This window comes from Rhipicephalus microplus, chromosome 3 (assembly GCF_043290135.1).
Source record: "Rhipicephalus microplus isolate Deutch F79 chromosome 3, USDA_Rmic, whole genome shotgun sequence".
Classification (NCBI taxonomy): Eukaryota; Metazoa; Arthropoda; class Arachnida; order Ixodida; family Ixodidae; genus Rhipicephalus; species Rhipicephalus microplus.
In genome coordinates this window covers 178462480-178474319 of record NC_134702.1, presented here as the reverse complement: position 1 = coordinate 178474319, position 11840 = coordinate 178462480, and the positions used below count along the sequence as shown (strand labels likewise).

Genomic DNA, 11840 nt, shown 5'->3' with positions numbered 1-11840 from the left:
GTATTGTCGAGTGTTGTTGACCAAAGGGGTAATGGCAGTGAAAGAAGAATCCATCTCTGCAGTAACCGAATGCCCAGAGCACTGACCACCGGACTGCTATACCTTCTCTGTCCCTTACGCAAACAGCAGCAGTGGCAATATAACTGAAAGCCTCTAAGAAACTGGCCCCTACTTTCTATTTTTTCTTCCACCCACTTCGCTACCTCTGCATTATGCCATTTTCTTTTTGAGAGTTGGCGAACTAAGCAATTTTCCTAACCTTTCACCAAAGTTTAATTGTCAAAGGAAAATTCAAATTCTTTCGATGTTGCAAACCCAACTCTCCCCCTCGGCACCCGAGACGCATCACCCGAGGTGGTATGGCAAAGTGGGAGGAAGTGACGTACTGTCGCTCTGCAGATAGCAGCGATTGACTTGCTGGTCGCTTAAAGAGGAAGTAAAAATGCTGAAGAAGTTTTCGTAAGGCTGAGAAAAACATATATTTACAGAATGTACAGAGTATAATACATAGTTACAGACATAAAACTTATGAAAAAAAAGCACTTTGGAAATGAACCGTCTGTAGGACGACCCATGGGATTCGGCATAGCAGATGGTGCCTAACATCTTAAGCCCGGTTCAGAACGCTTAGCAGAACACCGGAGCCGCTTCCTATTCCCTCGATTCTACGCACTTACAGAACTCTCCGCAAATCGCCGCCTGTTTGTCCTGGGATATGAAAGTACACTTGGCAAATGAAAAAAACGTGCTATAGAGGAGGCACTTTCATGCACATGTGAGGGCTCATGCACTCGCGCCAAATAACAATACAAATTAAACAAAACTAAACGAAAGTCAGAGGCAAGGGTAAACTCAGTGGGCGTACAACTATCTAATCTTAAAGCTATGCGTAGTGGGATTTGCGGCCATAAGAAAGACATCTCTGGTAACACGTCAACTTATTGCCAATGGTACAGTAATCCTGCTGTCTCCTGTGCCTTGTAAGTTGAACCACTCGCTCTCCGCACGTGGTTCCACTTACGAGCTCACTTGAAAAAATTAGTGCGGAAATAGCCGAGGCCCGAAGGCATGCCAGTGCAAGAGCTTTCATCAAAGATGCCAACGGGCACCCGTTACTATGACGTAAGCCACGTTTTCGCGTGTCGCATGCCTATTAGCTTCCGAGAGCTACCAGAAACAAGCCGGAAAGTGACGAAAGGTCACTGGCGATCCCACGCTTTCACAACGCACGCCGCTTTGTCTTGACACCAACTTGTAGGTGCGCGAAAAATATGAGGGATCCCATTGTGAGGGTTTCCGGAAGAGGCCCATTCATGTGCAGGCCGAAAGTCCTGCGAGGCAATCAGGAGGTCGTCACAATAGGAAGGTTTAAAATAACATTCACAGGTGCGACGAGCATTGGAGATGTCGTATGAGCTTAAGAACAACCTAAGTATACTACGAAGTAGAAAACACAGATGGGAAAAAGACAAAGCCAAGCGCACACTATCACTGAAGGTTTGTTTATCCCCTGCTGCATATATTGATGCATTTGAAGCACAGAGAATGGCTCAGGAACCTGACAACTGCATAAGCAAACCATCGATCGGACCCTAAATAGAGAGCTTCATTATCTCGAAAATAGTGCATGTGTGTAATGAATATATTTTGCCACGTGCTTCAGGTGTATGAAATTAGTCGTTTCTTCAGATGCTAATTTTCGTTTCTTCTTTTTTCCTGATTGTCATATAAATACAGTGTGAAATAAATAAGCCATGAGGTGATAGTCTGCGCTCATCCTCCTCTTTTTCCCATCTGTGTTTTCTACTGTGTAGTATACTTAGATCATGCATCGCCAACTAGCCCAATCGTCCACATTGTTTAGAAAAATGCTTGCTTCTCCTAGAGAAAAATCTAGGGAATTAGCCCCCCCCTGCAAACCCAAATGTGCGAGAGATACACTGAGCCTTGATACCAGCGGTTTGCGGGCCTCGCGGGCTGCACGCTATTTCGGATTTACTGTGGGCAGACTACAAGTGGTTCTGCCCGCAGTGGCAACGACCGCACTGCAAAGGCTTGCGGTGCGTTATTCTAGACCTCCCTAATGACGTTACCATCTCTAACCCTTTGTCGCCCACGTGAGGGTTGGTTTATTTCTTTTGAATAAACAAGAACCAGAAGAGCTCGGTAGTCTAAGACGCCACAGCACTTCACGGGGTGATATTAGGGCACCGCAGTGTCTATGTGGTCAGGGCTGATCCGGTTGTACACTTTGACTGAGTGCCATGAAGTAACGCTGCGTGGCGGAGCAAATGCAGCTCAACGGCTGACATGCCTCCCACAGCTTACTGCATAAAATAAATAAAAGAAAACTAAAACTGCTGCGCAACCACTTCTTGCCGGGGTCCTACAGTCACCTCACCTTTAACTCAAAGCTTTATTTAGCACCTTTGCTCTGCCATTGGGCTCTAGTGGTTATGGCATTCAAGTGCTACACCAAAGGTCACGGAATCGAGTTCCAGCTGGGGCGGCTCCATCTTGAATGGAGGGGAAAATGTTGGAGGCCAGTGTGCTTAGGTTTCGGTGCAGGTTAAAGAACCCCAGGTGGTTGAAATTTCCGGAGCAGCCTACTACGGCGTCTCTCATATACATATGATAATTTTAGAACATTAAGCCCCAAATATTATTCTTAACTTTCACCTTTAACTGGCACTTTGCATTCTGCGGCAAGTGCCCTTTGGGTACCCCTCACATATTTACGGCTTCTATGCAGGGGGACGAGACATGTGGTATGTGAGGCGGTGTTTCTGTGAAATAGATGCATTGCAACTCACAAAAGAGTAGGGACACTCCACTGTGTGAGCACACACGTGTTTCACAAGGCTGGTTCTATACAAAAGAGATGCATTGCAGTGCACACAGCAGAATGGACACTCTTTTGTGTGGTTGCAGATGTTCACGACAAAGTTCTCTTTAGAACAAAAGAGTACATAGCAATAAACACAAAAGAAGTGGCACTTTCCTATGTGAGGACGCATGCGTTGAGTGAGATAGTGTTTAGACAGAAAAATAGACTATCTTGCACGAGTTCGGAGGTGTCTCTTGAGGTGGGATGTCCTCACAAACGATGCATTGCAGTGGACATAGAAAAGCGATGCTCTCTGTGTGAATGCGTATATGCTCAATAAAGAGGCTTTTAGTCATAAACTATTCGTTGCAGTGGACGCAGGTAAACGGATGCTCTCCTGTGCGAGTGCGCTCCAAGAGGTAATTTTTGCGCAAAAAGACGCATTGCAGGTTACTCAAGGGAAGGGATGCTCTTTTGTGTGAAAGCGCATGTGCTGAGTGAGGCGGCGTTTGATCATAAACGATGCATTGCAGTGGACACAAGAAAAGGGACGCTCTCCTGTGTGAGTACGAATGTGCTCCAAGAGGAAATGTTTGCGCGAAAAAGATGCATTGCAGTGTTCACAAGGAAAGGCACGCTCTCCTGTGTGAGAGCGCATGTGCTGGCTGAGGTAGGCTTTAGCTGAAAACGATGCACTGCAGTGTACACAGGAAAATGGACACTCTCCTGCATGACTGCGGCTGTGTTTCACGAGGTGGGCTTTCTGCTTAAAGGATGCATTGCAGCGGTCACAACAAAAGGGTCGCTCGTCTTTGTGAGCTGTGTGAGATCGTATGTGCTCATTGAGGCGGCGTTTGATCATAAACGATGCATTGCAGTGGGCACAGGAAAATGGACGCTCTCCTGTGTGAGTGCGCATGTGCTCTAAGATGTCATTTTTGCGCAAAAATGATTCATTGCAGTGTATACAAGGGAAGGGACGCTCTCCTGTGTGACAGCGCATGTGCTGAGTGAGGTAGGTTTTAGCCGCAAATGATGCACTGCAGTGTACACAGGAATATGGACGCTCTCCTGTGTGACTACGGCTGTGTTTTACGAGGTGGGCTTTCTGCTTAAAGGATGCATTGCAGTGGTCACAAAAAAAGGGTCGCTCTCCTGTGTGAGAGCGTACGTGCTCAATGAGGTGGGCTTTCTGCATAAAAGATGCATTACAGTGGACACAAGAGAAGGGACGCTCTCTTGTATGAGAGCGCATATGACTAACAAGGTTGCGTTTATACAAAAACGCTGAATTGCAGTATATACAAGAAAATGGACGCTCTCTTGTGTGAGTGTGCATGTGGTCACTGAAGGTGCTTTTTCGAGAAAAGTGTGGAGTACAATGACCAGAGGAAAAGGGGCGCCATCGTGTGTGCATGCGCACGTGCAATACAAGCTTGGAGTTGTCATTGAATGCAGCTGGACACAAGTGGCACTGCAAGGGGGGCTGGCTCTTATGGTTCTGAAGGTGTCTGTTCATAGCCGACTTGTCCAAAGTCACATAGGTGCACTGTTGGCAGGACTGTAGTCGACCTCGTACAAATGCCAATAGAGAAGACTGCTTCAGAGGCGCAGATGACAAGGTTCCTGTAAAAAATCGAGATGAAACAAAGGCTATGAAAATTATGCGTCGTACACAACGTAAAACTGGAGCGAAGCAGATGATCATCACGTTACCCCACCAAAACTAGAGCTCCTCTTACAACCACAGTACACCAATTCAGCACATTTCACGAATATTGCAACTTTGGTGCCGATGAATACTGCACTAGGTGTAAAAAAAATTGAATCTAATTTAGAAGACATTCCACTGCTATATCTAAAGGGTACCTTTTATCGTGCACAAATAAACACTAATACATGAAATGACTTATTTTGGTTTATTTTGCATGGAAGTGCTTATAGGTGCACGCTGTACATCTAAACACCTGAAAAATATGAAAAAAGAAATAGAGAATTTCATAAGAATTGAAATTGATAACATAAAAAGTGAATAAAATGATAACACTTACAATAGCATAAAGTTTTTGGTAGTTAGAACTACCTGGAACTTAATGTTCATCACAAAAATTCTGCTTATTTATACTACTGTAATGTCTACACATTTCCCACTATGTTTCCATACTGTTTTAATAAAAATCATCGTTATGACAGGGAATACAATGTCACACATACAACACATGTTAAAGCCACTCGCACAGTCATTTATATATATATATATATATATTATATATATATATATATAATTGCAATGTCAAAGTTCTACTACTGAGGACTGGGGAATTTATATGCATAACTTTTTTTCTTAGCAGGAATATATATGTAGAAACAGAATGACACATGACTAAATACACATTCTGAACTAGTGCTTTGTAAGGAAAACCGAACTTGTGAAAGTTTATGACTCAAATTTAAATAAAGGTGGTAATGAGATTCTTTAAGTTTGTTTAATTATAAAAGACTAAAAGGGCAAAAAGAGCCTATTCAACTTCATGTTTCAATACAATGTAGCAGTCTCTACATGACCAAACCATCGTTGTAAGTTGCAATGGCTTGTTGCAGTGCTCTCCTGGCAATATTCGAAGCACAAAACTTTTTATATAATTAGGAGACAAGAAGAACACATTCGCCACAATACAATGGGCATTTCAAAGCCAGCACAAACGACAGAGCACACTCAACGATACTTATACCTTCTATTCGATATTTCTCAAAGAATTACAACTTTTAGCACAGTAATCAAGCGACCGTGATTTCATTAATGAATCTTAGACAACTAGGTTATTTGTTTTTTCAAGTCAAGTACTCTGTTCCATTAGGACAATACAAAAAATCACTGCATATCCACGGACTGATGATGAGTGGGTCAAAGTGTCCGTCAGTCAGTCAGTCGGCACTTCCGTCTGCCCGTGCAACCGTCCGTGCATCTGTCCATCCATGTCCGTCTGTACATGCGTCTCTGCATTCGTCTGTCCGTCTGTCCATCTAGTGAATATTCCAAGTTACCGCCATCTCACATCTTTTCATCATGTATTCATCATATAGAAGTACCGCCATGCAGTGGACGTTCCAAGGGCTAAACGAAAGGTGGCTACTTACTACTATACTACTACTACTACTACTACTACTACTACTACTACTACTACTACTACTACTACTACTACTACTACTACTTTTACTACAAACATTACAGATGCACGACCCACAGCATAAGAAGCTTCGCCCCTAAAACATAAACAGTTCTATTTGGCAGGAACCCGAGAATTGAACAGCTGTGGTAGTAGTGTGATGCAGAAGGACATTGGATACGAATGTCCAGAGAGCCAAAGCAATCTCTCAGTGTTGCGGCAAAGCGCCTGAGGGGGTCGTCTTGTCGGAGTCTAAATGTTGTCACTATGCATGTCATGTAGTTCAGGTCCATTCATTGGCTATGTACTATTAACCACCAGTCTCCCAACAATCAGGAAGGCAACAGCAGTTAGCGCAACAAATAGTCATTGGCATTCCTGGAGATGAAACAACATTCCCTACGTGCCGTAGGAAACCTGGTATGTAAGGAGAAGAAGTACTTTATGATATCTGCTTTCGAACGCACTTTTCCTGCTTTTCAGTTGGTAGAAAGGAAACACCTTTTCTGCATGCCCGGTCTCAGGCTTGGCACCACTAGCGCCTCATCAAAGCAATCTCTTTCTGAACATGCTGCATCTTTCACTGCTTGAAGCTGAAACGCCATTCCGTTCATGTTTCGCTTATCCCTCGCTTTTTACTCTTGTGCTTTTTCATTGTTTCGGTTTTTCAAGTTCTTCATCACTAAAGTTCAAGTTCATATCACTAAAACCATTCATTTGAGTCCACAAATGCATGAGCGTAAATCATGACAGTAATTGCATGAAGTGCAGAATTTAGACGACCGACGTTATTGTCATGAAGCATTAAAGATAAAAGCCTTAAGTGCTTCAGCGAACGCGAAAATTGACTGACATGTCTTGCTTCTTCGAATTGAACTTCAATTGATCTCGATAAGATGATGATGATGTAATGACGTTTTGTGGTGCAAGGTCCAAGGCTGGCCAAAGAGCGCCATGTCAATTTATGTTGGGATGTCGATGAATCATGAGTAATAATGTGTTAATAATATCATGGCCGTAAAAAGACCTAAAAGAAATATATACAACAAATGGAAGTTAGGTGCGTGTACTGGGTTGGGTGATGAGCTACATTTCTAAAATAGATTAAAGGTAGTTGACAAAAGATTAAAAATTGCAATGGTGTTTCTTGAAAATGGCACTAATGCCTCAACAGGGCCCTTGCTTGACGTCAAAAGCTTGGAGACATGCGCCTCATAAATATACTGCAGCAGCAGCCTCTCTTGAGAAGCTGAGCTACGGAACTGTTTGGGCAATAACATGCAATGTTTGAGCTGTCTGAGCCAAGAAATATCACTGGGTGTAGTGGTATATTCTGTTTATACGCCAGGGGAAAGTACTTTCTTCTTAGTATGTCAAGCCTCCGACATTCCAATAATGTGTGAAGGACTGTGAGTGTCTCGCCACACCACAGACAGGAGGATCATTGCCAAGGAGCAGGTGGGTGTGCGTATCGTATGTATGGCCTGTTCTTAGTCGGCAGAGCGTGACCTCAGTGTGTCACAGTTTACTACTAGGAGGCCATTTCCCTATCTGTGGTTTGATTAGGCGAAGTTTGTTCGAAGCCCTAGCATCCCACAATTGCTGCCAGTAGTCCCTCATTTTTCTACGCACAAATGTTTCAAGATCTAAGGCAGGAAGATCTATAGAAAGGTTTCTACATTCCGTTCCATTCTGTCAGCAACCACACTGCCTTCAATGCCCTTATGGCAAGGAACCCAGCATATTACTACATGTTGTTCTGCTAGATACGCTTTGCACAGAGCTGAAAAGAGTTGGACAAGAATTGATCTTTTGTCTGTTTTTAGTGATTTCAAAGCTTTGACAACACTAAGCGAGTCTGTATAGATAACCGCCTTTTGGAGCTTCATACAATAAATATACCTAACAGCAGAAAGGAGTGCATATGCCTCAGCTGTAAAAATACTCGTCTGTGGGTGCAACCTCTCACATTCTGAGAACAACGAACCCACAGCGGCATCAGAAACGCCCGCGTTGGATTTTGATGCGTTCGTGAAAAATTCAGAGCATGAGTACTTAGACTTAAGTACTCGGTAGTGCATTTGTATGTGTATTTCTGGGACATGCTTAGTACATGTATTTCTGGGACGTGCTTAGTTACCTACACAAAAGATGTGTCACACTCTTATACCTGCCACTGCCATGGTGGCAAGAGCCTCGCAGGGGGCAGTAAAACATGCTGAAGGGGGACATTCATTTCTTCACTTAGGTTTCTCACCCGTAATGAAAACGGCTGTGGCACTGCAGGTCGGTGTGCATACAGCGTGGCTGAGCTGACATCATTTAGAGTGTTGTAAGTGGGATGCTGTGAATCGGATAGTATTTTAAGAAAGTACATAAAGCTTAAATATGACCTTTGCAAGTGAAGCGACCATTCGTCACATTCCACATAAAGGCTCTCTACTAGACTTGTCCTGAATGCTTCGGTAGCCATCCGGATACCAAGATTATGAACTGGATCGAGCATTTTCAAGGCACTTGAAGCGGCAGAATGGTAAATCACAGAGCCATAGCCTAAGCGTGTGTGTATTAGGCTTTTGTGAAGTTTTATGAGGCATTCTCTATCACTGCCCTATGCCGTGTGTGACAGTATTTTAAGAATATTCATGAATTTGTTCCCGTGGAGTTTCCTTCTTCCTTAGAAGAGTTAAGGCAAAGTCAGTGTAGTGCGAAAAGTCCAACCATGGAGCCAGTCTTTCCGGCATTTGGACAACGCTTAGTGCCTGATTCGGTACTTTGTAGTCTAGACATATTTCTTCAAAGCGCAGGAGAAGTGGTCTTATCGTGTGCGGTCTGTTGTTGTATTGTATTCTGGTACCAATGTGAGAGACAATAGTGTGACATATGTGGCTTGGTTTCGATCTGGTTCTTAAAACATAGCATACAGTAAGTAGCGCTCTTCTTTGTTCTAGGCACGGCTCGTTGCTCTCAGCATATAAGCTCTAGACAGGTGAGGTTCTATAAGCTCGAGTCGCCAAGCACAATCCATGATGATGTATTGGGTCAAGACGTTTGAGGTAAGATTTTCAGGCTGAACCGTAAATAACGCTGCCGTAGTCAAGTATGCTGCGCACGATCAAGCGGTATATGCGTAACAGGCAGACTCGATCGGCACCCCAGTGTTTCCACGATAGTATCTTCAGAATGTTGAGCGCTTTGTTTGCTTTCTTTTTTGTGTAATTCATGTGGGAAATGAAGTTTAGTTTCCTGTCAAAGACTAGGCCTAGGAATTGGTGTTCTGACTTGAGTGGCAGTACACTGTTGTTGATATTAGGAATAGGGTCTCGATACAAGCCGCGCTTTTGTGAGAAAAGTAGGATAACGGTTTTCTGGGTAGAAAAGCGAAAGCCATCTTGATCTGCCCATTTAGTCAGTTTGTTGATGGTTAGCTGCAGCTGCCTTTCACATGTGAATATGCTTGAGGCCCGACATGCTATCTGAAGATCGTCAACATATAATGAGTGCATGATGGAGGGTGGGATTACTTCGTTAACTGAATTCATTTTGACTACGAACAGTGTAGTGCTCTACACGCAACCCTGTGGCACACCATTTTCTTGGACAAAAACCTGCGATAGTGTGGAGCCCAACCGTACCTGGAAGTTTCGGTTTGATAGAAAGTCAGAGAGGCAATTAAGCATTCTTCCGCGTATTCCGAGATTTGCCAGGTCTCTCAGTATACCGCACCTCCACGTGGTGTCGTAGGCCTTCTCCAGGTCAAAAAACACTGCTAGGCCGTGTTGCCTATGCAAGAAGGCCTCAGCACTGTGTGTTCGAGACGAACAAGATGATCGATTGTTGAATGGCCTTTCTTATACACACACAGATGATCATCTAGTAGGTTGTCTACTTCAAGGGTGTACGTTAGTCTTCTGTTTATTACGCTTTCGTATGATTTTGCCATACAGCTTGTAAGTGCTATGGGTCTATAGCTACCCGGTAAAGTCGGTGGTTTTCCAGTCTTTATAAATGGTACTATGGTTGCCATTTTCCATTTTGCGGGCATTTCGCCAGTTTACCAAATCACGTTAAAAAACTTTATAATGTTTGCACGGCAGCTTGAGACAGGTGCGCGAGCATTGCGTAATGAATTCTGTCTGTACCGACTGCTGTGTTTTTTCCCGCCGAAAGCACTGCGCTTAACTCTTGGAGTGTCAAGGGAGCATTGTACGGCTCATCTAGGCCACCGGTTATGAGCAGTTTTTGTTTTTAGGTTGTCTGTTTGAATGCCAGGAAGGATGGCGTGTAATTAGCGGAACTGGATATAGTGTAAAAATGTGCACCTAAAATGTTCGCCTGCTCCTCTAGAGATGTCTGTGTGCCTGGGTCTGTAAGTATGGGTATCGCGTATGAGGAATAGTCGGCGCTGAATTTTCTAACCTGGTTCCACATTTTCTTGGGTGTGGTTGTGCTATTTATTGTAGATATGTACTTCTGCCAGGATGATTTTTCTGCATTTCTACGAATATATCGTGCTTTTGCTTTAGCTTGTTTGAATTCATGGAGGTTGTCACATGTGGGGTACCCACGGAAGTTGCACCATTCTTTATTTTGTAGTTTTTTGGCTTTTGCACACTCACTGGTCCACCATGGCTTTAGCTTTGTTCCCACTAGTCCTGAAGACTGGGGAATAGCTTGCTCTGCCACAGACAGTATGCAATCGGTGATCTTGTAATTTATTTCATTTATTGTTAGGTGTTCAGAAAACTCATCCTGTACATTAGCTCTCTGTGAGAACAAAGGCCAGTTAGCTTTGTGAAGCTTCCAACGTTGTGGTCGAGAGCGTATGGTCGGAAGTGGTGATGTTAGTTTCACAATCGACAGTAGATGGTCACTACCGTAAGGATTGTTTATTGTTTCCCATGTAAAGTTAGCAAACAGTGAGCTTGAGCACAGTGCCAAATCCAAGCAACTCTTGACTCCTGTGCCTGGAGAGCAGTATGTTGATGATCCAGTGTTTAAAAGACACACATTGTTAGAAAGAATAAAATCTTCAATTACCTGCCCTCTACTGTCTGTCTTTACACTACCCCATAGTAAGTTGTGCGCATTGAAATTTCCTGCCATTAAAGAAGGTTTAGGTAGCTGTTCTGCGATCAATTCTAGATCTTTTACAGTAAAATGTGTATGAGGTGGAATGTATATGAAACAAATAGTAATAGTTTTACGTGATAAAATGGTGACTGCAGCCGTTTCAATGAAACTTAACTATAACTTCTCTTACCGCAATACCACTTTGGACAACAATGGCGGCGACGCCCGACAGCCGGTTGCTTTGCGAGCGGTCGCGGCGAATAACAGTGTAACCTTTTAGTATTTTGGTGTTTTTTGGTTCCAGATTCGTTTCCTGCAAGCATAATGCTACAGGAGAGAAGCTTGTAAATATGTCCTTAATGTGGCTTAAGTTTCGTGTCATGTCTCTGCAGTTCCAATGGATGATGTATGCCATTACGTGAAATGATGTGTATAAACTTTAGTATTTTGAGTTAGTTGTGCATAAGCTAAAAAGCAACACTATTCGTGTGCTTCGTCACTTCATTTTTTGTCGGGCCGAAATTGTGTTTCTGCTCCCTTTTCCTCCTTGGCAGGGAGAAATGATGGGCTGCCTGATCGCCCTGCTGATTAAAGCAGGGTCTGTCAGGCTTTCAGTGTCCGATGAACTCACGTCCATAGACTCAGCACCACCAGGGTGCTCAACAGTGTTGGTACCTGGCGAGGATGTGGCCTCCTCAAGTGAGGCTGGGACTCGGCACCGTTGTTGAGACCGCTTTTGCCTCGACATTAGGTTGGCTGACACCAACACTGGT

The 11840-nt window shown here is 43.7% G+C and overlaps 1 protein-coding gene across 1 annotated transcript in view; it reads right to left on the bottom strand.

Annotated features, from left to right (window-relative positions):
- Positions 1–2619: 2619 nt before the first annotated feature.
- LOC119160954 (uncharacterized) overlaps positions 2620–11840 on the bottom strand; it is an 86489-nt gene continuing 77268 nt past the window's right edge. Inside the window, exon 3 of the mRNA XM_037413235.2 lies at positions 2620–4453. Coding sequence (XP_037269132.2) covers positions 3282–4453 — 1172 coding nt within the window. The 3' untranslated portion in view covers positions 2620–3281. The remainder of the gene's footprint in view (positions 4454–11840) is intronic.